Here is a 27,217-nt window from a genome sequence, read left to right as displayed (position 1 = left end):
ATATGGACGACAAAACGGCAGAAACCTGTTGCTGGCAACGGTGCTCGCGAGCGCCAACGCCCGGTAGCGCAATAATTTATTCATGATTATGTATCAGACACAAAATCACATACTGAAACATATGATTAATTTATCTTTGTATAAATAGGCAAATTCGATGGTTCCAGTTACTGCTAATAAGAAAAATTGTGCATGGTGTAACGTAATTATATTTTATTTATAAATAATAATAGTTGGTCAACTCTGACCTGAATCCCAGGTCAAGTAGCGTGCCGTGCTGCACAACCTTACCCACGTAGAATAAATTGTGAAAATAGGAAGTTACAGTTTTGTTCTGTGTTGGATATTTAGTTTCAAATGTACGTCACGTAACAAGTTTTTTAACCATTGGCATATTGGAGCTGTTGTTGTTGTTTTAACGAACGTCGCTACAGTCGACGAAAGGCGCATTAAAAAGGGACAAAAAGTTTCTGCTGGAAACGGGTTTATTAACTTGCCCTGTAAAACAGCCACACGCAAGCTCGGCTAGTTAGCGTTAACCAACTCGCTTAGAGGTGCAGATAAGACACGCCAAACATTGCTAATGAAGACGGACGACTGTTGCGGGCAGGCCAGGTTTTAAATTGGTCTATCCAGTCAGTCACGTTTTTTAAAGAGGGTGAAACGAGGTTAAAATAACAGTTTTACAGCCATCACTGTGGTAAAAGACAATTGGTGAAGTGATAAAATCATTACCACTATAATAATCCTGAAATTGGCGTAAGTGACGCAGTCAGTGACGTAGATATCAAAGATGAAATGTCAAGTCTTCGACAGATTTAGAAATGATTGAATTTGATCTTGGTTTGCGGTTTAAAATTTAACTCTAAAATATCAATGTAGATAATAAGGTTACCGCTGTAATGAATGTATTTTGATATAAGCCGTAGTGCTCCACCTGAAAGCTTAAATCGTTTTACTAAAGGTTGAGATTGGCGATGCGTATACTGCTAAAGTACCGCATGCTACGTCATCACAACACGCTAAGTTCTTTGCGGCCGCCTTCGCTTGGCGAAGTTGCTTGAAAAAAAAGAAAAGAAAACACCAACTGATAAACTACCGTTTCTTCGTATTGTTTAGTAAGCCTGGTCAATAGAACATGTAATTTCAAGCCAAGACTGAAAGACAACGATTACCGTTGTCAGATTCAAAGAGAAAAATCAAAATAAATAAAGCGAGAAATTATCAAGAGCAATCAGCCAGGAATTCGTTCGCCTCAGGTTAATAAATGAGACTCGTCGCCGTGGCACGCTAGTCGGCAGTTCACTGCAAGCAGGACAGCGAGCAGTTCAAAATAAACAGTAATGGCTTATAGCGGCTAACGTTATCGGTTCATTTTTTCACTAGAGTTAAAGAGATATTTGAAAGCAGGTTTGGTTGATGTGGTGATATTATATCATAGGATCTGTTTAGTCTGCTGTGGCAGTGAGATAATATAGCACAAGTCGAGTTAGGTCTTAACATATACTATATAGAATAGGCATTGCAGCCACCTTTGCGGGCAATTCTTTAGGTTTCCGGTTGCACAGCGTTGGTGTATATTGAGGGTGTTTGGAATTAAAGCGCTTGTTATTTCAGCTGGGTTGACGTGAACATGGCTGTGTTTTGGGACAATAACCGAATTCGGGTGCTCGGTCACGCCGCAATGTGACGCAGTGAGACTTCTAAGGGGGATTTTGCGCAAAGTGAAAAAAGCTGAAAACGAGCAATTTGTGGGCGAACTGAACGTACCGAAGTGAGGCAAGTTAGTATTAAAGGCGACGGGTCGGTAGCGCTAACTAAGACAGATAGCCGTGACTTAGTGGACAACAGACGCAAGGGTCAGACTGCCTTCGTCACGTTCCGCCGATCCCTAACGAGCCGGTGTCAACTTACTGAGATAAGGTCTTCGCTGCCAAAAGGGAATCGTTACGTCATTGTACCAGCAACGTGACATCGAGGGTTTTATGTTTTTAAACGGCTGCTGCGAATTTATTTATACGGTACCTCGAAAAAAGTTTTTTTCGTCGGTTTACAAAAACTAAAAACTGTGACGTAGATAGAAGGTATTATGATGCAATGAAGCGACAGCGAACGTACAATAAGCTAGGTACAATGTAACGCGAATAGATACAATGTAACCATTCAGACAATCTGATTTAAATAGCGACGTACTGTATATAAACGTAAGCCTAGTAGTTGGCAGTTACTACATAGTTTAGGTTTGTGTGGGAGTTAGCGCATGTTAAGTTTATGTTTCTTCTGTATAAAGTATATAAGGCGGGTATGAATAAGAACGCAGGATGTATTGCATATCCTCGGGGGTGGAAACCTTAGGAGTATTATACATGTGTGGTGGTGCAAACCAGCCAATGCAGCAATATATGCAACGTAGTTGAATTGCAAACTTATTACCGCCTGGCGAATCTTGTTTTTAAATTCATGTTTACCAGCCAGGCGTTTAAGTATCGGCAGAATGTCATTCTCAAACCCAGAAGTCTGGCGTGAGGTAACGAGCCAAATAAGCGAATGCGGTTTATTTCAACAATCAAACATAAACAATGCGGTAAACTTGACTATAACTAGCGGTTTATTTAAAACAACAGCCTGAGCGCCCATTTCGTGTTTATCCTCATTCTGCAATTGCCTCAATCACGCTAATGGTATTTTATGAAGAATGACTTTACAGAAAGTTAAACCGCCGACACTTGAAATGTGTTTGGCCATGAAACATATATGTCGCTCTGTTATAGAGAAGCTACAATTGACCATGAAGGTATTTAAACTTATCCATGCGGTTTCCTTTGTTGGAAAGCAAACTCGTAGACATTCTAGCCAGTGTTATTGAACCATTTAGCTCACAGACATAGACAATATATAGTAGAGTGGGGAAAGATGGTACACCTTTAACACATAATAACTAAATATACTGATCGTGTTTTAAACAATTAACAACGGTTCATGGGAGTCGTGAGGATACGGCTTTGTAATTCTTTGAATGTATGTTTACGACCAAATGGGACGAGAAAATAGAATTTCCTATCTTCCCCACCCCACCATATACCTTACAAACTCGCATGTACTTTAACCACCCAAAGCATTCTTGTTTAACCTTCTACGTTCTAGCTCAAATTGGCTCATTTAAAATATATTGTCATGCCTGACTATTAACTGTGTAAACGTATGCTAGTTTACCAACGTTGTATTTAAGATAGGGGTAATTGCTCGAGGTAAAATGTTGCCAAAATAAAGAATAATTGGGGAAAATGCGGTGGTTTGAATAACGATTCCCACTGGCAACATCGATGGTTTATATTTAGATTCGACTGCGGGTAAGTAACGTCAGTGCTGTTATACGCTGCAGGATACAAGTTATATAACTATAGTTATTATCATTCACATACGGTCCTTGTAAAATACACACGTATGTGTGCTGTTTAATATAGATTGTAGTAAGTGAATCAATGTTTCCATTCTTTTTATCGTCCATTTGGTAGTATATAGATCTAAAACAGCAGAAAACCTCAAGCCGTCTTTCCATTAGATCAGATTTCCATAGTGGTATGGGGGAAGACGGGACAACTTTTTATTCTATTTTCTTGTCCCATTTGGTTGTAAACAAAGAACATTTATTAAAGAATTATAAAACCTTATCCTCACGACCCCATCAACCGTTTTTAATTTTTAAAAAGACGATCAGGGTATATGAATTTCATGTGCTAAAGTCCCGTCTCCCCCAGTCTACTATACAGTGTCCCGTCTCCCCCCAGTCTACTATACCAACTTTTCCGAGATATCTGCTCTCCACTTTATCGATACTTTGATTGATGCATCAAGTAAATCTTATTGCGGACACAGACTACACGGTATATTAATAACGGTACTGCGTTAATGCAATTACGGGAATCAATATTACACCAAGGTCGCTATATCGCATTATAGGTTTGCTTAACTTTAACCTAGCGTTCTATTTTATAGGGGTAAGGTCCTTGTCGAGGACCTGGGACTTAATTTTTTTTCCTTGCGTTCAGGTACGAAGTAACAGTTTATCTCTTTGATTCTGGATTACAAATGCAGTTTGAACGTGACGCCGTAGTTCTAATTCCGAAGTATCTGAGAAGTTTTATCCTCTCTGCTCCGATAAGTGATAATTATGTAGAGTGTTTGGTTCTGTACACATATGTGCTGAACCATCCTACGTAACAATTATCTTAAATTCTTGTATTATTTGGCGAAACGGTCACGGTTTTGTTCAGTTTCCATCCTTGACTGTCTGGTCTGTATTGAGCCTTCAAGAAATAGGTAGCAACCGGGACTTAGCTTTTTACCATAAGGAACTATTAGACACCAAATAGCAAAGGTTTCAGACTTGTTTTGACTATCGGTGAATATTTGACTAACGTGTTTTTTAAATTGGTATTTTTCGTAGTTTTTATCTTTACCATGCTTTAACGAGTTTCGTTTTGTTGCTAATTCTCCTCTTTTAGATATCATATTTAAGGAGACGTACAACTTTTAAGTTATATGATAGTTGTACGGTATATTTTGAGGACTATGATTTTAATGTACTTTCTCCGCAGGTGTTATAACTCGTAAAGTATAGAATCAATAAAAATGTTGTAAGAGGCACACCCGACTACTTATCGGGATGGATCGTTTACTTGGCCGTCAAGTATTCCTCTGTCTGTTTATAATTAAACTCCTAGGTAGTCTGGAATATGCCGGGGCAGAATCAGACGAACAGAAAATCGCGTTTCGTGGGATCGCGTTGCCCGAGACTGGGAAATTAAACCGACCGGAAACAGATGTCTCGCTTGGGGTCATTTATCCTAATACTCCGGATGTCCCATTTAAAGAGGAAAGAAGAAGGGACAATCTTCAGTTCGACGATATTTTTTTGAAAAACAGCAACTTTTTTGATCAGTTTAGAAGATCAAATCCCGTCCGAAGGCGATTTCGTTGCAAATATGTTGATTGCGAAAGAGATAAACGCGCACCCTCGGAAAATGTGATCAGATTTCCAAGGCAACAAAGTAGGGATCCAGCGGCGCCGGCTTGGGCCACTTGGACGTCTTGGGCTTCTTGGTCAAGTTGGGAAGACACCTCGGAAAAAATCGTGATCACTACGACCACTGTACCGGTAAGGGAAAATTGATTTCTCGAGATTTGTTGCAAAATCTTTTTAAAATAAGGCATGTAACTGCAAAGATGTTAAATTTTGTAGTGATATAAGAGGGTAAGGTAAAATGGGACACCTTGTTATTCTATTTTCTCTTAAGGTGTCCCATCTTACCACAGAGCCACTGTACTATACTTGTTAATCGATGATTTTTCCATACACTATAATAACCTAATTTGATATCACTAACAGAGTGTAATTTTTATTCGATTTACTAAATATATGATGTTTAAATGTCAAAGCAAAGCCTAAGTATAGCGGCTGTAATACGAATATTATCTCAATACGCGATATAATGCACACGATCAAAACCAAAAACATACGTGTTAAGCTTTTACGGAACCAGCGCTTAATCTCGAACTGAAAGGTGAATCTATTTTAAATCTCAAAATTGTTTTAAACTTAGTTTGCACTGCAATAACACGTAGGCGTAATTACTAGCTTTGTGATAAAGATTATTTGAATCTTCGAAACACGAAATGATTAAAATCTAAAGTGTTTTTCAATCTGGGGTTTATTGCGTGTTAGATTGAATATATTTTGAGCGATTCTTCTTTGCTTAATATATGGCTGTCAATTTGGACAACCCATTACTGACTACTGGGTTGATGCAATTGACGTTAAGTGGCTTACCCAAAGACGTAATAGTAGCAGCGTAGAGCCTCGAATCTGTACCCTTTGGGTTTAAGGGCGGCGTTTCGGGTAGTTTAGGGTTATATATAATAGGGTGGCGGTAGACGGGACACCTTTAGCACATGATATCCAAATATTCTGATCGTGTTTTAAGCAGTAACAACGGCATGTGGAAGTCGTGAGAATACGGTTTTATAATTCTTTGATTTTCTTTGTTTACTAACATGTAGGAAAAAAAAATAGAATGAAAAGGTGTCCCATCTTTCCCCATCCTAATATAAAGCTACGTGTTTGATTTGTTAATTTATAACTTTATTTGCTTTGTTTACTTCTCGAATGTGCGATTCATGTTAATATAGCATTAATATTTGATTCTGGCTTATTTAATCTATTAAGGGCGCTATATAACGTACTTTAAACGCGTTGATATGAGTCAGATGAGACATCCTTTATCTTATATAACAATTACGTCATTTTGGCCACAGTATAACATTCAAGTTCGCATGACTCATTCAGTATTGAGTTAAAAGGCTAACACCAGAGCTATAATAGCGCATTTAGGCTTATTGGGGTGCAGGAATATGGTAAGTTGGATTCAGATACACAAAGGTTAGGACCCAATGCTGCTGTAACATAATTGCTAACGCGAATATATAGTACTGTTGGGCAAGATAATTCGTTAGTGCATAGGTTTGATTTTTAGCCATGTTCTTAACTATTACCAACGATATTTTAGAGTGAGGATAAGGTTATGCAATTTTGTAAATTTGATTATTCTTTGTTTCTACAAAATGGGACGATAGAAGAGAAAGAAAATGTTCCCATCTTAAACGTCAATCTACTATTTATATAACGTGACGTTTCAGGGCTTTATGACAAAAGGCGTGGCATTTTTAACGTGGCATTTCAGGGCTTAACGACAAAAATATCTAAGTACGTGTATTGAAACCATTGTCGGTTCAAAATGTATTCAAACAAGGATTAAAGTTTGCGAAACCTTCACTATAATGGTCGCGTATAGGAAACGTATTATTACCTGCATTTGTAAAGAGTAAGCTAATGTTTAAGTGTATCTCTCAAATTCATGGAACAAGGTTGCCGTTGAAGGCTAAACATCAGTTAGACTTGAATCGAACGGATCGCCAGCTGTAGAAATATAGAACTGGTGGATTGTTGTGGTATTATGCGCGGCTTTAAGAATGCGGCGAATTGGATAAACAACACCTGCTTGCCAATTACTTGTTGCAAAGGACTGGTATACATCTCTTGAATAGCCACCGTACGTACATATTTTACCGTAATTGGTAGGGATACATTCTTTTTGTACAGATTTGTGGTGGTGCGAGATGGGACACATTTTTCATTCTTTTCTCGTCCCATTTCAATGTAACAAAAACAACTCTTCTCATAGACTTGTTGTTAATTGTTCAAAACACCATCAGGATATATGGATATTATGTGCGAAATGTGTCCCATCTTACCCCAGAGTATGAGTAAAGGTATGCGATTCAAGATTACAAACTTAATGTTTTAAGTCAAAAGAATCTGGTTTCCTGTAAGAAAAAACATTCATAATCTTTTTAAAAACGAGGACAACTAAAAGATCATAATATTAAAACAAAAGAGAATGGAATTAGCAGCAAAACAAGAGTCAAATCCTTAGTTAAAATTATGTAAAAGTGTTGATTAATCCCGTGCTAAACAAAACAAACAGTTTAAAACAAATGTAAATGTAAGTCAAAGAAAAATGTCCGTAAAGCCTTTTTGCAAATACCTCAACACGTATGGTTGTAATACCTAAAGTTAGGTCAACTATAAGTTAACGAACCCTAGTCGTCCGCGATCCGTACTAATAACACTTTACCAGATTACAACACGCAGGGGATAAGTCGACCGCTTTAAACAGCTTACAATGTAAGCTTGTAACATGCATCAGCCGTGTAATATGTAGGTTAAAGTACACTGAGAGTTGGTTTGTTGTTCAGGTATATGGGTATAGTGAATGTATTGTTTAAATGTGTTTCAACACATTATTTGCCCAAATACATTATTATACCATTATACCATAAAGTACTTTACGGGGAACAATTTACGTACATAAGCTTATATATAATTGGCCAATGTTAAAATTCTTTGCTCAAGAGTCGGCATTTGACATTTATCATTTTGATTCAAACAATGTCTTAAAATGTTTCTGTATTACATACTTGTTCCAGTTGGGATGAAACAGATTGTAGCCTTCTGTATAGGTGGCCTGTATTATAATTCCTCACTGTAAAAGTCGACACTGTTTCGAAACGAATGTTCCCGTTTCTATTCACGGTTTCCGTTCTCGCTTCGCCGCGTCTCGCGTGAGATCTTCGCCGTTATTAAAATGCGTTACCTCGAAGTACAGCGAACCACCGGTACCCTGCTATTTAATCGAATGGCATTTCCTGCCTGGCTAATGGTCGTCAATGGGCGAAACCGCCAATTACACCTGCCCAGATCGATGGGAAATCCGCGAAGGAATGAAGACGGATTTCGAAAATCGCGCAAAATGTTCATCGTGGTTTTCTTTATCATTATCGGTGCTGTTTACACTTCGTACCGCGATATTAATCGTGGGTGTTAAACTTTGTTTTGTACCAAAAGCATACGTTGTGGTTGTTCTTTGTTAACTACCAAATGGGACGAGAAAACAGAATGAATAGGTGTCCCATCTCACCCCACCCTACTATATATATATTTGCATTATTTTCAATCACACATAATATCGCCCGACCAAAACATTTACGAGTAACTGGATCCATCTACGCACCAGTAACCGTAACCTTTGGACAGTGCAACATTGTTAAACTCGATACCGACTTGACATTAAAGGCGACTTGTTTTTCTGCAAAAGTGACAAACTGGAACAATGTAACTCCGTTTGCCGGCCACAGTAATTCAATTACTTCCACTCAAAAAAACGGCCCATTTCAGAGAGGATTAACCGCTTCGTTTTAAACCATTACTTTACACCTGTATGCTTTAACTAACGGAGATGTGGTCACTGCTGTACCACGTCAAGCGTTACATATACCGCTATGTTGTCTCGCATAAGATCACGGTACTGTTTCAAATGGGTATCGGGTTATGTTTCGTTTATGTTTTTCGAGAAATGTATTTCCAAAACACCGTTGGCGAAGTTAAGTGTGTCAGTTACTTTCACTGTGTGAACTACTTATAAGGTTCTAAACATCGTGTTGACCGCTAACTACAGTAATACAACAAGTGCATTCTTTAAAGGAATTGCCGTAAACGGGAAAAATAACTTGTGTGTGTATTGTTATATCTACCCTAGTTGAATAATGTTAGTAGGTTAAGGTAAGATGGTCAACGTTTTGGTTGTCATTTATAGTCCAATTTGGTAGTAGACAAAGAATATTTACTGAAAATATATACCTGTATTCTCACGACTCTAAATGAGCGTTGTTAGTTGTTATGAATCACGATTAGGAAATACGGGATATTATGTTCTAAAGCGGTATCCATACTAACCTATACTACATCAACCCAATCAAAGCAAAACACAATGGAAACTGCAATTTTACATGGGCGGTATTTGGTTAACTGTGGCCTAAATCCCAGGTTCTCTGCGTGTCTTATGTCGTACGACCTCACCCATATAAAACAGAATATTCATAACCCTTAATGGAAATTTGAAACATGTAAGATCGTAAACGTATGACCTTAAACGGAGAGATAGGTTACTTACAATCATTCTGTGCATTTGTGGATCTTATCAAGCAAGGCTAATCCTTTATCAATAGGAGCGATAACATAGCAAGCCGCATGGTAAAGGTCGGCCCTTGCAGTTTCGGCATCAAAATGACTTATACGGTAAAATCAGAGAGCGTTAAGCCGCATCGCGGTTGCAAGGGCATGTAGATTACGATTGAACGGCATTTTCACTATAACCTTCTACGTTAAACAATCCGTAATGTTGTTTGTATCATTAACATAACGTTAACAAATGTTGCGTCTCGAATACAATAACGAAGTTCATTAACTCAAACAACGAAGAGAGGAACTTAAAATAAACACAGTCGTTAAAAACGCCATGACTAACAAATTTATTAAGTAAATGTATTTGGTAAAATCGTGGCGGTTAATCCAACATCGAATAAAGCATAAGTTAGTCAAATATTTACTGTCGGCAACAATCTTAATATGAAACGTTCGTGGTTGCTCTGAATTTCAAGTTTTGGTTTCAAAATAAATAACTTTGAATATAATCGGTTTCGACCGCAGTTTGAGCGGTGTTTTCCCTTTTGCGAGAACTGGTAATTTTAAAGCAAGTGGGGGTAAAGTTACGGTTTTAAAATAAATAAGCCATACGTGCCTATATTCATCTTTAAATCCAACATCCCTTGCATAGTTTATGAAGACGATATTTTTGAGTAAACTACGTCGTGACTCACACCGGTAATTGAATCTTATGGATTAAGATCAAATCTTACATATTTTTATCCCACTTCCAACCCAGGCAGCATCCATCATGCGCTATAAGCCGAGCGGCCTAGTTAAAGCAGCGTTGCTTAGCACACGTCTTAACTAAACACATAAACAATCCTTTTGAGTTAAGATTCGAATACACCCGGCAGCCAACGGCAAAACCGCCGCCACCAAACGTGGTAATTTTTGATGTCGGTGTAATTGATGAAATGAGTTTCTCCTATTACTTGTTATGCGAGCCAGAAAATCGCCAGCGGGCAAAAATGCGCCAAGTATGTTTAGTGGCTGATGCATGCAATTAAAGGCCGCTTTGTGTTGGATTATAACCCGTGGTTTGATTTGCAACGTATAGCAGGGTGGGGGAAGATGGGACACATTTTCAATCTATTGTGTCGTCCCATTTAATAGTAAACAAAGAACATTTAAAGAAATATGAAACCGCAATATCACGACTCCCACAGACCGTTGTTAATTGTTTAAAGCAATATCAGGGTATTTAAATCTTATGTGCTAAATGTGTCCCATCTTCCTTCTCCCTACTATATAAAGTCTCATACACCAACGTTGTATTAAGCTAAATGACATAATTGCATACACAAACCATGTACGTATGCCTGCAAGCGGTATACGGGTGAATTTAAGCGATACATTGTATGCAATACACAACCACCCATGCTACTGTTCAGTTTGTTTGTACAATTAAGATTGACTTACAAAGTTTATTTACAGACCGTTCAACCGACCACAACACCACTTGCCACCACCAGGTCACCGATAATCCCAGGGCTACCGGTAAGTTGCCAAAAATTCCAACAATTCCTATACGGATTAAAGTGTGTGTCTTTGGACAAGACACTAAAAATGGACATTGCTCCAACCCAGTGGACGCACTGGTTATTGCAGTAATGGGTTAGGGGCCAAGTCTTAAAATCCCAGGACCCATGACGTGCCACGGTGCAGGACCATACCCCCGTAGAGTAAAATAAATCAGTTTAAATTGTCAGCCATACAGACAAAAATAAATCCTTAACTAGTTTAAAAAAGTCGTAAACAATTCCTGGAAAATCACGTGACTTATTTCGCTACGCTTTACCGAGTATTAAGCAAATATGAATACAGTATGGACCCTTAGCCTTTGAGGTATATGAGGTATCTGAGGTTAAATGATACCGACATGTGTGTCAGTGCAAATATCTTCAGTCTCAGGTTTGTAGCACTAAAGGCCCCAATAACAGTATAGTAGAGTAGGGGAAGATGCGACACCTTTTTTAATCTATTTTCCTGCGCATTTAATAGTAACCAAAGAACATTTGAAGAAATGTAAAACCTTATCGTCACGACTTCCATAGACCGTTGTTAATTATTTAAAACACGATCAGAATATTTGGATAGAATGTGCTAAAGGTGTCCCATCTTCCCCCATTCCACTATATACTGTAAGCCATCCTTCTGCTCGTTGGTGAGCGGTAATATTTTGATTGACAGGTGATAATATATAGAATTCAATTTCAATAATGTTTTCTCTTCGTTTAGGGGCCAAGAGGTAATCCTGGAAATCCTGGTTTAAAGGGAGAAAAGGTAAGTGCTATGTTTGCTCAAGAAACTTAATAGCTTAAACGACCACTTTTTTACCATGTTTCGCTTCGCTGGTAATCCAAGAATAAATGCAAGGATTTTAAAACGATCAATTACTATAAAAAGTTGAGGTGAATAAAAGGTATTCGCTCAGCATTGTAAAGTGGTGTTTACTTATAAACCCTTACGCTTTGAAAGTTATGAAATGCACAATAAGTAAAACCCGCCTTATGCATTGTGTAAAGCTGGGCGTTTACAAGGTTACCACATCAAGCACATGACACCTCAACAATGACGTATTGCCGCCTTGACCTTTTTATGTGATGTGAAAAAGCTTCAGTTTTCGTCTGAAGTGCAAAATCATTTACACCCAAATGAAACCGCGGTTTAGTGGAACCTGATTTAAAACCCTTGGCGAACGTTAAGAGCCAATCGATCGTTGTTGTAAAACTTAGCTAGACTTGTCAAGCGATATTTACGATAATGGAACAGCTTGTACCAAGGAGGGCGCATGTAGTGTAACAAAACACAGTTAATTATTTTTTTTGTGATTTTCTTCATCTTTTTGTAGTGTATATTATACAATTTGAACAACCCTTATAAGAAACAACTTGGTTATTGGAGTAATTGTAATTAAGTTTCTTTACCAAGCACACACACGCCAACAAAGGTATGGCAGAGTAGAGCCTCGAAACAAGGAACTCTTGACTAAAGACAATTGCGCTAACCACTTTTCGACGACGCTGATTTGCAGTGTAATAATACACTGCACGACACTGCAGCTTACCACATTGGTTAACCAACTAAGATGACTTTGTGTTTCAGGGGGACAGAGGTCTACCAGGTAAAGATGGGATACCAGGCCCACCCGGAAGGCCAGGACAAGAAGGAGATTTAGGATACAGTTACTACTTTGAAGCCAAAGAGGTAAAAATTATTGTCTTTGGGTTAGTTTGGCGTAAACAATGTCTGGAAATTTTCGGTCGTTTTGGAAAACCGGTAAAATTAAGTTGTTTAATGGATTAGAAAACAGTGCGCTGCAGTCAAACACACATTGCACCAATATGACTTAGCCGAAAGAAATCTACATTATGTAAAAGAAATGTACATTATGTATGGATCGGCTTCACTAACTTACTATATAGATAAAGTTTGGATTTGATTTATACTTGGTGAAAATAACTGTCATAGTGCGTTTAGTACTCACTATACTGTACTGTATATACTGTCTGTCCGTGTATATGGGGACCTATCTGACCTGTACCGTTTCAGTTTGATTTTCGTTTTGGCACAACCCCGTTAATAATATTGTTGAATAAACCTCCAGGTCCAAGCAGAGCGTTTACTTTGCTTTAAATGGATATTCGTCGTTTTGTTTATCGAATTCCATGAACCACAACCACAGAGTTTAGCATATGCGCCGCTTACGTGTGTGCAACCACGAAATGTTTGAATACGTAGATAGGAATATAGACAATCTAGGCTAGTTCATCTTGTTCAATTATCAAAGACATAATACTAGGGTAGGGAAAGATGGGACTCCTTTTTATTATATTTTCTCGTCCCATTCTGTAGTAAACAAGGAACATTTAAAGAATTATAAAACCGTACTCTTACGACTCCCATACACCATTGTTAATTGTTTAAAACACGGTCAGGATATTTGGATATTTTGTGCTAAAGGTGTCCAATCTTCCCCCACCCTACTATAAGTGTAGCCAATTAAACAAACGAAGATACATTCCAATAATAAATTGGACAGACAAACCTATCATCGCAGGGGAAATAAGTCGTAACACTGGTTTCCTTCCCTTATTCCACTGACAACAGAACGAGAATTGTATCAAAATGAGGGGGGTATTCCAACCTGTCAATTCAACCGTGTTGTGTTAGGCAATAAAGTTAAAAACAATAGACTGATTGTATAGTAGGGTGAGGTGAAATGGGTGGGTTCAAATAGATACCATTAGCACATAATATTCCATATTTCCTAATCGTGTTTTTAACAATACACAACGCGCTTTTAGAGTCGTGAGGATACGGTTAGATATTTCTATAATGATTCTCTTTTTACTACGAAATGAGACAATAAAAGATAATAAAAACATGGGTCATCGTACCCCAACCTACAGCTACTTTAAATTTTTAACGTAACTTCGGGTGGGAGCGTGAATAAATGGATAAAGATGTTACATCAATACGAAATTTAAGACTAAAGTAGCGATTGTGTATGATGCAAACGCAGTGGTTATTGTTGCATGCGGGAATAAGCTCGACTTTATCGTTTACCTCACGTCCCTGGTCGTAGGATCTCACCCATATAGGATACAGTATTGGGTTATACGTGCTTTTAGCCCACAAATGTGCATATCCAGGGTTATGTACCGAACTCGCATAGTCCATGTATTGAAGGTTTATGTATTCGCTTTTGTCTTAGGGGCGTTCAGGGTTAGATTAAATGCAAGCTTGATTGAACCGAGTCCACATTCTACTTAAAAAACGTAATTTAAGAAGAATTGTTTGCCCCCTTTGGTTACAGTAACCAAGGGTTAGAATATAATATACAAGAGCAAAAAGATGACAGATGTTCTAACACGCTAAAGGTTAAAAGAGCAACACAAAACTGGTGGGTAAATAAAGGCGTGACCGATACACCGTAATACGAATTACTCGCATGGAATACCTGTTTAGATGTGGACGTAGTAGTACAGCGTTGACGTCTATTTATTACGGTTCTTCCATTTAAGACTAAGTATGTTTGGTGCATAAAATAACATGTTTTCATTTATGTTTCACACCATTTTTTCAGGTGTTAAAATGTTGGATTCTCACTTTAGTTCGTTGTACTGAACTCTGTAACTATTAATAAATAACTTTAATTAACACCTAGTTTACATTACAGGACGATTATTACTTCGATAAATACGAAGATTATGTACAGGTAATGTCTGATCTAAGCCAGCATGATGGTTTTATTACACTGCGTAATAAAAGTGTGATGTTTCAAACACCTCGTGCTCTGTGTTTACGAGTTGCCCCGTATATATTAGTAGGGTGGGGGAGATGTTTTTATGTATGACTAAAAAACTAGACAACTTCGAAGGAACCACTGGACTGAGGCAATTGTCGTTAAGTTTCTTTCTTAAAACCACACATTAAATCTATCCATTTTTGACAGGGAACACCGGGACCCCCTGGCCCAGTAGGTTACAGAGGAACACCAGGTCCAAAGGTGAGACGTTTGCAGATGTTTTGTGCGGCAAGTGTAACCTTGTTGTTGTGCAAGTCAAAATGTGCATTTTACGGGCAATACTGTTATAGTAGGGTGGGGACATCACTTTTTTTTAAATTTTTTCGTCTCATTTAGCACAAACAAAGAACATTCAAAAAATTATAAAACCGTACCCTTACGACTTTTATAGACCGTTGTTAATTGTTTAAATCACGATATGGATATTTTGATATTATGTGCTAAAGGTGTCCCATATTCAGCCACACCACTATGTAACTAATATGCAGTAGTTGCCGCGTTCTGTCCCCGACGGTAATTCACGGCATCTGTAACGTTGTTGTTGTTGTTGTTGCAGGGTAAAAGAGGAATGCGCGGTTTCAAAGGTTACCGGGGTCTAGAAGGATGGGAGGTAAGATATGTCGATAACGTGGTTTGTATTTATTCCATAAATCACAGTATACACCAAAGATAATATAAGTTTAAACAACGCAGAGAAGCCCAAAACACATTTCGTGCATAACGTATGAAAAATAGCATCTTTTAACTGCATGGCTGCCCAAAAACGCCCTCCCACGATAAAAACAACAAGTAAAATTACATATTTGCCACCAAAACAGCTCAGCTTTACACAAAAATTTTCGCCTTGTAAATGACGAGCAAACCTATATTGTAAAATAAAACCATCAAGTAAAATGCCATTGGAAACTATAGGCTACGATCCATTTACACCCATGTTAATGTAATGTTCAAACTTTCGGCTCTGCTGATCAGCTGGTGTTTGGTGCGCTGTGTAACTGGATTATAACAATTCGGGAGCATTATCAGTAAGATAGGCCGTGTCGGTTTAACGGCGCCCGGTGTACAAGGGTTAACATACCACTGCAATGAGCTCAACTCTTGGTCACCTTGCGAACATAATAAGGAACTATAGTGTGGTTAAATGACTCAATCTTTTAAAGCGCCTTTTAAATCTGACTCATTTCAATGGCCCTATCAGTAAATTTCATTGTATTTAAAATTGAAGGCTGCACATTCAGATTTAATTCTATTCTATATGGGCAATTTTCTTGTCGAGGAATTTTCTTGTCTAGGATCTTTAAGACTGCTATAGACCGTTGTTAATCGTTCCGGTTCCGGATATTACATTCAAAAGGTGTCCCGTCTTCCTCTATCCTACTGTACATATATATACTCGTGGGTTGTCTATATCTATGTAGTAGCACCTCTGATGTTGAGGTAACGGAACAGCTCTGACTTGTTCATCCCGCTCTTCCTCTAGCGTGCTTTTTTTGTTGGAACTCATCCACATAGAAGAGGCCGCAATGGAAACTAAGATTAACATTATCACCTACGCGTGTCTGCAACAAGCAGCTTTTTGTGAATGCGTTGAATGTGTTAACTTCTAACATTGCAAAAGCTATGTACGTATAAGGTTGGGTGTTCAGCGTTACCAAGCACTGTTCTACTTATATATATAAATCCTTTTATTGTACTTAGAAGTTATTCTGTGGGTATTTTATTCCATTTGGGTGAAGTTTCAGGCCTCTATAGTAGGGCGAGACACGCCCTGAGTGATGCTGGTACATTACCCCCACTGTAATTAACTAATGACAAGCTTACCAATTTTTAAAAATATTTAAATATTCCATATGAAAATGCAATTTAGCATTGGTGCTATTTTACAGGGAAATAGAGGTTTACCTGGGCCGAGGGGTGTAAAAGGTGTGATGGGAAAAGACGGTGCAAAAGGACAGAAAGGTGAAAAGGGAGAAATCGGGTTCCCAGGGCCACAGGTGAAGGATTTGAATGAATGTAACTTATTTATGCATGGCGGAATAACAATCTTATTTTGTACACTTCGTGCACGCTTGCCAGTTACCACTTTGTGAGTGAATGTTTTTATGCATTACTGACAATTTAGACAACCCCTTAGTGAACACTGGGTTGAAGCAGTTGTTGTTAAAATGTCTTGTCCAAGGACACACACTCCCGCAGCTTAATACACGCTGACTTTGTAAACGCTCGGTGTGCTCGAAATAGTCGCAGCTGATCTGTGGTGGCTTGCAGGGATAAAGCCACGCAGCATTGCTGATGCTATCATGATGCGCTCTGGATGCATGTAAAGCATAGAGATCGAAATGACGCGTTTAATATTAGATTCTGTCACACAGGGAGAAGCTGGGCCGCCCGGGAGAAAAGGAGCGAACGGTCAACGAGGTGAACGTGTAAGTATCTGCTCGGTTGGATTTAAAATTAACCCGAAACTTTGATTATACATATGTGAGGTCCTATACGACAAGCCATGCAGAGAACCGGTGATTTAGGCCACAATTGCTCTACACATGGCCTAATTAATACATTGAATATAGGGTATGACCTATCATACCCAAAACCTTCTGCTTTACATGCGTAATAGGTTTACGCCGCTTACACCTGAACCGTTTTACCCCGAAAATAGGCTGCCCTTCGTTGCACCTGGTCGTTTTGTTTTAATTCTGCAAAGCGAACAATGACGTAAACTTCCGTTTCTAGGGTTACAACGGCGAGCGTGGATTACCAGGGGAACCTGGCATGAAAGGTCGCAAGGTATGCTCTGTATTATAAACCAGTGGCTTGTTCTATTTCAACTGACCGTGGTGTTGTTGTTCTTGTATACAGGGTTCGCCTGGGAGGACTGGAACACGCGGCGCAAAGGGTGAAATGGTATGTAATTGACCGTGAAGTCATTTCAAAGTCGTAGACTTGCCATATGTATTAGTAGTGGGTTGTAAACATGCTTTGATGTGCGTAAGGTTTCCGCATACCGGTTTGTGACTTGCGACTGTCGTCTAGACTGCAGACGGTAATAATAATAATTATTATTATTATGAGTCTCATTTGCGTCCAATATACAGCTTGTGTTGAGGCTGATTAATCGAGCGTTGCCTCATTACGTTTGCTGTCAAAATATGCAGAATACGACGAACTCATTGATAAGTTAACGTGTGTGTGGCTTGGTGTCATATTTGGGGATGCACCATTATGGAAACACCCTTAAACGTCAAATAATTTCCTTTAATGGGGTTTTTTTTAACTTTTTTTACTTTGGTTTTTCCGCTAAACGACTATAGTTTTACGGTTACTTCCGCCTTTTTGCTTTTATATCCTACTCCGACCTTGGTTGCCGTGACTGGACTAAATAAAGTCATATATTCTTTAACGTTTCCATTACTTTAGGGACCACCTGGACCTCAAGGTAGAAGAGGAATAATAGGAACACAAGGAAAGTTGGTAAGTTATATTTTAAGGGCGCAACAGCGACACTTTTAACTGAAACTTCTTCACACACATGTTACCCTTTTTGTGTTTTAACGACTGTTGTTTTGGTGTGACTACATTTTCTTTGTTCTTTAAATAATTTGGTCTCCGCTATCATTTTGTAAGATATAAATAAAACTTATTTTATATTTAGGTTGGTCTGTTTATAAATATTTACTGATGCAACTTTAACAGGGTCCAGCAGGTGTTGAAGGTTTTGTTGGACCGCTTGGTATGCCTGTAAGTATATTGTTAGTTAAATAGTAGGATGGGGAAAGATGGGACACTTGTTCATTCTGTTTCTCATTCCATTTGGAAGTAAAGAAAGGACATGTAAAAAATAAGAAAACCGTATTCTTACAACTCTTCTCATAGACTTGTTGTTAATTGTTTAAAATACCATCAGGATATTTGGATATTATGCAGTAAAGGTGTCTCATCTCGCTTGGTGGTTATGCCAATGACATAAGATAGCATGAATATTACCTTTCTGTTTACTAAAATTAAATAGTGATTAAATAATGTTTAATTTACATCTTTCCACGTGGGTGAGGTTCTACAGCGGGGCAGGCCATGGGGCATTGGATTTTAGCCAGAGTTAGCTCATTACTACATGTAATACAAGTTAAATAAGAGTGTCTAACTAATTATATAAATACAGGGAGATCGTGGGGTAAGAGGACCAGCTGGAATAAAGGGGAGAAATGGAACAAGAGTAAGTGTCATGTCTTCATATTTTAATCTCCACTTTGGTTGCATAGTGTTTGTGAAAAATTTAATTGAAAAAAATTGTTTTGGTCAGTTAAAAGTCACTCTTTTAATAATTGTATTGCCAAGTAGATAGATTTTAACTCTTGAAGTGTATTTTGTGAGAAATTTTCATCTAACTCATGTACTGCAATTCTCATATTTTCTAAATATTCCATTTTGATCAATTTTTGTATAATTGTCTCACCTTTGTTTGCATAACCACAAATAAAATATATATTGAACTATTTTTGCAACTGCTTCATTTCTTAGGGTGATCCCGGCCAAACTGGCTACAGAGGAAGATACGGTGCAATTGGTCCTTCTGGACCACCAGGGGGTTATGGTATCACAGGACCACCGGGACAACAAGTAAGATGAGTTGAAAATGAATGAATGTAACTTGAATATCCTTGGGTGGTGGGGCAACGACAGTAGTTATAACATGGGTATTCTGTTTCATACACCTTGTGAGTTACCACATATATAACTTGATAGATAACTATTTTTTTATTTTTTTGGTCATTTTTTTATGTTTTGCTGATAGTTTAAACAGCCCAAGCACATATACTTTCACAATGTTAGCAGTGAAGAGCCTCGATCCAGTAATCTCTGGGTTATAGGCAAGCACGCCAACCACCGTGCTAGAACAAGAGCTTAGTTTATTGGTGTTATTTGTTACAGGGGAGAAGGGGGAGGATGGGTGATAAAGGACAAAAAGGAGACACAGTAAGAGGACTTGGTACATACTAACATATGTTTGATTAACAACTATAGCTTTGTATTCTTGAATAAATTGGTATATAATACCTGTTGGTGTACATTGGTATATACTTACATGTCTGTGTACATTTGTATATACTAAGAAATGAACCACTGTAGCTTTATATATTTGCTTGTTGCTTAAACTGAAGGGAGTTATGTTAAGGGAAAAGATGGACCAACGGGGAAAAGAGGATCGCCAGGAGTGCCTGGGCAGAAGGGTGATCAAGGATTAAGAGGAAGGAAGGGCCCACCTGGTATAAGAGTAAGTAGATGAAAAAATTGTCTTTGCTTGCAATGCTGTTTGGTTCTTATTTTTAAAAGAAGACTAATGATGCCATTTTAAAACAATAAATATCTCATTTATCTCAATATTATTTTGGGTTTGTCAGCAATGCTTTTAGATTTTTTGAATATTGGAGTGTTTGATGAAATTAACCGTGAAATATATATCTCATTTATCTTAATACAATTTGTTTGACTTGATTTTTGTCTATTACATATTTCATAGCAATGGATCTCAATGCTTTTAATTAATAGTTTGTCTTAGGTAGTTTTTATTCTTAGTGTGTTATATTGATTGTCGTTTTATTGCTAATTTTAGGTTGCTTTAATAAATTTTATCATTGTTACCATATCTAAAGAGATAAACATCTTTTACGTCATAAAAATATTTTAAAAAGTTTTAAACCTGCTTTAATTTAAAATGATACATTTTGTGCAGGGAAAAAGAGCCAAGCCAGGAATCCCAGGACCACCAGGGTATCCAGGAGACAGGGTAAGAAGTCTACTGTACATATAGAGTTAAATTACATTACCAAAACCAAGTTGTGTCAATGAAACCAAAGCTTAAACAGCTCAGTGTGGTGACAAGGCACTTGCAAAGACAAGGGAAGTGCATTAGACAGTTCTTAAACGGCGCGTCACTAGCCAGCTATTTTGGACAAGCCACTTAAGCTGTCGAAACGCTGCACTGAGCACTTGGCGAGACAAGAGCTGGATCAATTGCGAAATTATATATTATCACGTTTGCACTTGCTCGACGCTAAAACTAAAGCCGTGAGGTTAAGATTTAATTTTATGCTATGTGCAGAAAAGTCAAATTTTGATGTGCATTTTTATTGGAAACATTAAGACTGAGTGGTTGTTTAATTTGTAGGAGGTGTTGTTGTTAGAAAGTGTAAGACCAACTTGGTTTTTAATTGCATTTGTTTATTTTAATATATCTGTCACAAAAAATCTAAATGTTAATATTGAATCTACTTTAAAAATAGTATACCAAAGTGTGAAAAAACACTGGTTGTAAATGTCTGCTGAATATTCTTTGCTACATTGATAAATGAACATTTAATGAGGCGTGAATCAGACACTTTGCATAGTGTAATGTAACAACATGGCAATTCAACTTTTTTAAATTTCATTTACAAGGTTTCTTTTTTACACACAATGGGTGTCGCATATATGTCAAGATAAGGTTAATGTAAAGTGTTTTTAAACCCCTATTTTACAGGGTGGGCCTGGGAGGCCAGGCAGACGTGGAATAAGAGGTCCATCTGGTATAAAAGGATTTCCAGGACTGCAGGGACCCTATGGTCCAATCGGAGACTCTGGTGAACCAGTAAGTCTAGTAGATTTTTACCTCATTGTGCAATAAAAGGGTTTCCCAAACTGTGTAAAGAGCTAATTTGTGCTCCGCAACTTTATTAGACACAAGATTGTAAACTATGAGTTTTTAAATGTATTGTGCCTAAAAATTCCCGGTGGTCCAAGTATGAATAAAGGTAATGAATGAACTTATTCATCCTCACGTAGCACAGCAACGACAGTTGTTATATGTCATGACCCCATTATGTTAGATAACTCTTGGTGTAATATACAGGCTTGTGCTTGCTGTCGTTTTCTTTTATGGTTGAAATACTTTGGCTGAGGTTTCGGAAACCAATTATACGGGTTCTAATCCAGGGAATATTACATTACAGGGGATTGCCGGTCTAAGGGGACTTCAAGGCAAGCGTGGAGCTAAAGGAGAAAAGGTGAATATGGTGGAATTGATGGCTCTATATATGCCACATAAACACAACACATTATTTTAGTGGGCCATTTCTGTGGAATTAAAACACAACTGCTTGCTGCTGCAATAAATCTTTAATTGTGTTTTAGGGTTTACTTGATCTTTCTTTGTTAACTACTTTATGTAAATATTTAAATGTGTAAAAGTGGTAATGCTCCTTGTGCTAAACTATGACATGTAGCTTAGAATGCTACTTTAAACACTTATTTATTAAAGCACCTACACTGTCTGTGCTACACCACAATTTGTTTTGAATGCTCCTTTAAACAGTTATGTATTTTATCATCAGGGATCCATTGGACCACCTGGAATGCCTGGACGTCCTGGGAAACATGGGAGACATGTAAGAATGAACTTGTTTCATATTTCATTAAAATTGATCAAAAGTTAAACCTTCTTCAGGGCAAGAGAGGATCAAGAGGTGTAAGAGGAAAACCTGGTCCAAAAGTAAGTTTGTGTAACTAGGTTATGTGAGGTCTATGGTTATATAAGGCAAGACGAAAGGTTTCAGGACTGAAAAGTAAATCGGATGTTCTATTCTTTCTGGATAAGTTCCTACAGCTTTGCACCCCATAGGAACTGTGTTTTAAGTCAGTTTGAATGAATGAATGTAACTTACTTTATCCTCGCGTGGCCGGAAAACGACAGTCGTTATAACACTGGTTTAAAACCTCGTTCCAGCTTATGAGTTACTATGTATGTTACTTTGTGGGTGATTATGTTTTTGGGGATTTTTTAATTTTTTTTTATGTATGGCTGATAATTTGGACAACCCATTAGTGACCACTGGGTTGGAGCAATTGCTGTTAAGTGTCTTGCCCAAGGACACATACGCCCACAATGGTAGCAACCCATTACCCTGACACCAAGGGTATAAGACACATTGAGTGACCACTGGGCTGCTGCAATGTCCATGTTTTCCTCTAGAACACAAATGCCCATTAGTATCAATGTCAAACATCACCAAGTATCCTTAAGTTTCAATAAATTGGCCAAGCAACCACAGCATCAGACTTAACCTATATTTAAAAACATATCAATTCAATTTATTGCAATCTTGTTTTAAAATATCCCACCACTGTCAGCACACCATTTTAGTAAACCTGAAATATTTATTAAGTTTCAAAATGGCCACTAGTGGGTTTAAGCTGAAGCCTAATTTTAACCTTTTTAAATAAAAAAATTTTGTTTTAAATTACTGTATATGTTATAGGGATTCAAAGGTGTCATTGGAAAAGGAGGGACAACTGGGGCTCCTGGTACACAGGTTACATTTGTTTAAACTAAGAATCTGTTGTAGATATGCATTGACTTAGAGTGGCAAAACTTCTATAGTAACATACCATCGCATAGAGGTTTAACATATAGTGCACAGTTTAATTGAGTAGTTTAACTATTATAGTTACTTATATATCATATAAACAAAGCCTGTACTTACAGGGTAAGCATGGCTATGAAGGTGCTGTTGGACCTAAAGGAACCAAGGTAAAAAGGTAGCAACACCTAAAGCAGATGCAGTTTGTAATGTATTTACTTTATACAGGGGGTTATGGGGGAGAAGGGAGCTGACGGAAAAGATGGCCGTAAAGGTGACAAGGTAAGAGGATGTTAGCAGGTGGTTGGAGTACCGCCTAGAGGTTTATTTATATTATTGTGACTGTGTGTGTCCTTGGTCAAGAAAATTAACAGCAACTGCTCCAACTCAGTTGTAGCTTTTATGGGTTGTTTAAATTGTCAGCCATTCATTAAAAAAGTTATGAAAAATAGGCACCTACAAAGTAATGTTGCTGCCCACCATGTAAGGATAAATAAGTTTTATATATTCATCAATTCAACTCCTCAGGGAGATGTTGGGAAACGAGGCAGAAGAGGAAACCCAGGATTACGTGGAGAAATCGTAAGTTTAATAAATATGATGTAACTTATTGTAGAGTAATGCTCTATAACTAATGGTTTTAACATAATACACATCGTATATAAACTCAATTAGACTACTGTCAATTTATAACATAGTTGTCTTATTATACAACAATACACATGGTGTGTGAACTCAATTGGTTCACTGTCAATATATAACATGGGTGTCTTTTTATTTAGCAAACACGCATGGTATATTCATACACCTCATGCTCACTGTTAAGTTATAACATGGGTGTTTCCTTACACACCAGATCTACATTTTGTACATTTTGCTGTTAAATTACAACATGAGTGTCTTCTTATAAACATTATTCGATTCTGTATTATATGGGTGAGGTCCTTGTCAAGAACGTGGGATTTAGACCAGATTCGGCCCATTGCTCCAACACCCAGGAAGTTTAAGTCTTCCATGCGACCAGTGCAATATACACATTATATTCATACATCTTATACCACATATTAACAGGGACCACCTGGATTTGCAGCAGGGCCAGGACCACAAGGGAAAGTTGGTGCGTATGTAAGTAAGTAATGGTGGAGTTGCATGAGGTCAGTTTGGTTGATAAATAATTACTTTGTTGTTAATATTGTACTTGAAGCTTAAGGGTATTTTGAAATGTTCAAGATATTGTGAAATTGTAAATAACAGTTATTTTTTAAACATGGCCATTGAATTCTTGAATCAATAGTGAAAACTAGAATTATCTTTGTAAAAAAAGAACTGTGTAACTGAGACTTGGTTATCAAACATAAAGTCATATACATTAGTAACAATATTTTTTAACTTTAGTTTTGTAAATTATGTAATAGGAAGTATAAATAATATGACTTTATTTTTTAAATATGATAGTTAAATCTTACGACAGATAATTTCTTTAATAGGAAGTATAATGGTATGTCAGGTTAATATTTTTGATAGGCCAGTTAACTCTCACAGCAAAACAATAGTGAAAGCAGCATTGATTAGATATAACTTTGTAAGTAACCTGTGTAATTCTGATCTATATACCAAAAACAAATAAAGTAATTTGGACCATGATGAAAACATTGTTGTTTAATTGATGTTTTTATTAGGGACCAAGTGGAGCAAGGGGTCCAAGAGGAAATAAAGGATTAACTGGAGCAAAGGTAATCATATATAATACTTCTGGTGAGGGTGCATGTAGGGTTAAGTGGATAGGGTCCTAGGTTCAAAGCTGCAACTGTATATGTGTTTTTGGTCAACTTGACCTATGAGTATTTTTTTTGCAAATGGGTGTATGTGTCCTTGGGTATTGTGGGCATATGTGTTTTTGAAAAAGAAGACACTTAAACGAAATTTCTGCAATCTTTTTCACGAAAATGGTGTAGTTGCCAGTTGCATTAAACCAACAGAACATATATTGTTAGTAAGTGTATCTTGCATGAGTACTTTATCTGTAACAGAGCAACAACAGTCTTACTGTTAAGCCTTGTATGCGTTATGTTTGCTTTACTTCTAATATATAGGTAATTATATCAACTAATGTATATATTTGTGTTGAGCAGGGCAGAAAAGGTGTCCGTGGTTTGAATGGACAAACAGGTCTTACAGGAATAAAGGTAACTTATCATTGTATTTCAGTCTTTGTTTATATCATAGTAATGATAGAACTTACTTTATCCTTGCGTGGTTAAAAAACGACTATAGTCAAACACGGATGTTCTGTTTTATACACCTCGTGTCAGCTTATGAGTTACCAAGTATGTTACTTTGTGGGTGATAAGAAAAAATTGTTTTAGGGACCTCCAGGTGCAATTGGCCCAGAAGGACACCAAGGACCCCCAGTAAGAAACCTATATTAACTTATAACTATTGGTCAGTTAGGAGCAATTAGGAAATAAGACAAAAAAGGTTCGGTTGATTAGGTATTGCAATAAAAATACACTAATGGTTTCAGAAAAAACGCTTCTTAACCGATACTCTTTCCATATTTTTTTATCTATAACTTGTTTTAAAGACTGCAGTTTTGCTGTTGATTCCCTTTGTTGCTTTTGACAGATAACAACTTATGTTATTCACAAAGATATTTTTGATATTCTAACAATCACTTTTACACAGGGCGTACCAGGATCTATTGGATACCCAGGCTACCCAGGGCCAGAGGTACTAAACTTGATTTTGAATTATTTGTTCTTTTTATTTTAAATCCTAGGGTGTTGATAAACTAACTTGTACCGATTCGTTTTAGGCGCTGTATGCAAACTCCAGTTAAGGCAAAGTCTATGCAAAATTTTCTTAGAAGTATATATTTAAATATAGTTAAATGAGATCTGGTTAAGGGTCGAGTTTAAAAAATCTAGTAGTTACAAGGTTAATTCATACGTTTGACTAACATGCAATTAGCTCTTATACTTTTAAAGCTAATCCGGTTAAGTGAGATCTAGTAAAAAGTGAAAAAATAAAAAATACTTTTTTTTTATTCTAAAAGTTAATGCTCAAGTTTTTTTGACGCATGTTTAATGCAGGGAGAGCAAGGACCAAAAGGTTTTTCAGGCTCTACAGGAGGCCCAGGGTTGCCAGTAAGTATTAACACACTATGTTGATATATAAATATTTCGAATTTAGTATGTTTACACGTAAAGCAATGTATAACAGACATCTATACTTAATATTCTGCTTGAAATATATTTTTTAAAGAAGTGATCTTATGGCCCTAAAGTCTTGCTACATTATACACCAATTGCTGTTTTTTTAAATAAATTTTCAACATAGTTTGATATAAAATTTTCATTGACAAATCAAAAACTAAAATGATTTTATCCCAGGGCGATGACGGGCCATTTGGAATCCCAGGTTCACCGGGTGGCTTTGGTATTCCAGTAAGTTGTTATCTGACTTAGAAACCAAGACATTATCATGGCATTACAATATGTTACTTTTTTACATTCTTTTGGTTTTTCTATTTGAAAGCAATGATGTCCAATCCAGTGGTTTTTAATTTCATGATAGCTTTTACCCCCAAGATTTTTTATTTTTACCATTGTTTGTTGCTACCTTACTTCATTTTCATTGATTTAATTAATTTGATCTTCGCTGCCTTTAAAAACATAAATTATAACTTATGTTATGCTTTAACAGGGACCTGATGGTATCCAAGGTGAACCAGGAATAAAAGGGAGCAAAGGGGAAAAAGTAAAGATGCAATTACTTAGTTAGAAGTTAATTTTTATAATGTTGTTGTTTTTATCCAGGGTTATAAAGGAAAACATGCACGGCCTGGCTTACGTGGATCTCCCGGCATACAGGTACTCATTCTATACTTTATATTTGAGTCAGTGGTTT

At 37.3% G+C, this 27,217-nt stretch overlaps 1 protein-coding gene across 2 annotated transcripts in view; it reads left to right on the top strand.

Annotated features, from left to right (window-relative positions):
• The first annotated feature begins 1,218 nt into the window (after nt 1-1,218).
• LOC149741225 (uncharacterized) overlaps nt 1,219-27,217 on the top strand; it is a 34,777-nt gene continuing 8,778 nt past the window's right edge. Inside the window, exons 1-36 of one of the 2 annotated variants that reach the window (XM_089879716.1) lie at nt 1,219-3,350; nt 4,050-5,158; nt 11,039-11,101; nt 11,843-11,887; nt 12,710-12,811; nt 14,787-14,825; nt 15,063-15,116; nt 15,472-15,525; nt 16,802-16,909; nt 17,288-17,341; nt 17,649-17,702; nt 17,775-17,819; nt 18,333-18,386; nt 18,609-18,653; nt 19,075-19,128; nt 19,434-19,532; nt 19,845-19,889; nt 20,089-20,187; nt 20,647-20,700; nt 21,433-21,540; nt 21,902-21,955; nt 22,283-22,336; nt 22,381-22,440; nt 23,207-23,260; nt 23,434-23,478; nt 23,537-23,590; nt 23,837-23,890; nt 24,380-24,433; nt 24,988-25,041; nt 25,441-25,494; nt 25,675-25,719; nt 25,994-26,038; nt 26,401-26,454; nt 26,701-26,754; nt 27,014-27,067; nt 27,127-27,180. In XM_089879716.1, the coding sequence (XP_089735842.1) occupies nt 4,667-5,158; nt 11,039-11,101; nt 11,843-11,887; nt 12,710-12,811; nt 14,787-14,825; nt 15,063-15,116; nt 15,472-15,525; nt 16,802-16,909; nt 17,288-17,341; nt 17,649-17,702; nt 17,775-17,819; nt 18,333-18,386; nt 18,609-18,653; nt 19,075-19,128; nt 19,434-19,532; nt 19,845-19,889; nt 20,089-20,187; nt 20,647-20,700; nt 21,433-21,540; nt 21,902-21,955; nt 22,283-22,336; nt 22,381-22,440; nt 23,207-23,260; nt 23,434-23,478; nt 23,537-23,590; nt 23,837-23,890; nt 24,380-24,433; nt 24,988-25,041; nt 25,441-25,494; nt 25,675-25,719; nt 25,994-26,038; nt 26,401-26,454; nt 26,701-26,754; nt 27,014-27,067; nt 27,127-27,180 (2,511 nt within the window). In that variant the 5' untranslated portion in view covers nt 1,219-3,350; nt 4,050-4,666. The remainder of the gene's footprint in view (nt 3,351-4,049; nt 5,159-11,038; nt 11,102-11,842; nt 11,888-12,709; nt 12,812-14,786; nt 14,826-15,062; nt 15,117-15,471; nt 15,526-16,801; nt 16,910-17,287; nt 17,342-17,648; nt 17,703-17,774; nt 17,820-18,332; nt 18,387-18,608; nt 18,654-19,074; nt 19,129-19,433; nt 19,533-19,844; nt 19,890-20,088; nt 20,188-20,646; nt 20,701-21,432; nt 21,541-21,901; nt 21,956-22,282; nt 22,337-22,380; nt 22,441-23,206; nt 23,261-23,433; nt 23,479-23,536; nt 23,591-23,836; nt 23,891-24,379; nt 24,434-24,987; nt 25,042-25,440; nt 25,495-25,674; nt 25,720-25,993; nt 26,039-26,400; nt 26,455-26,700; nt 26,755-27,013; nt 27,068-27,126; nt 27,181-27,217) is intronic. The other variant, XM_089879798.1, reaches the window with a different exon arrangement.

The sequence above is a fragment of the Ciona robusta genome, chromosome 1, assembly GCF_009617815.1.
Source record: "Ciona robusta chromosome 1, ASM961781v2".
NCBI lineage: Eukaryota > Metazoa > Chordata > Ascidiacea > Phlebobranchia > Cionidae > Ciona > Ciona robusta.
This window is presented reverse-complemented; position numbering and strand designations above follow the sequence as displayed.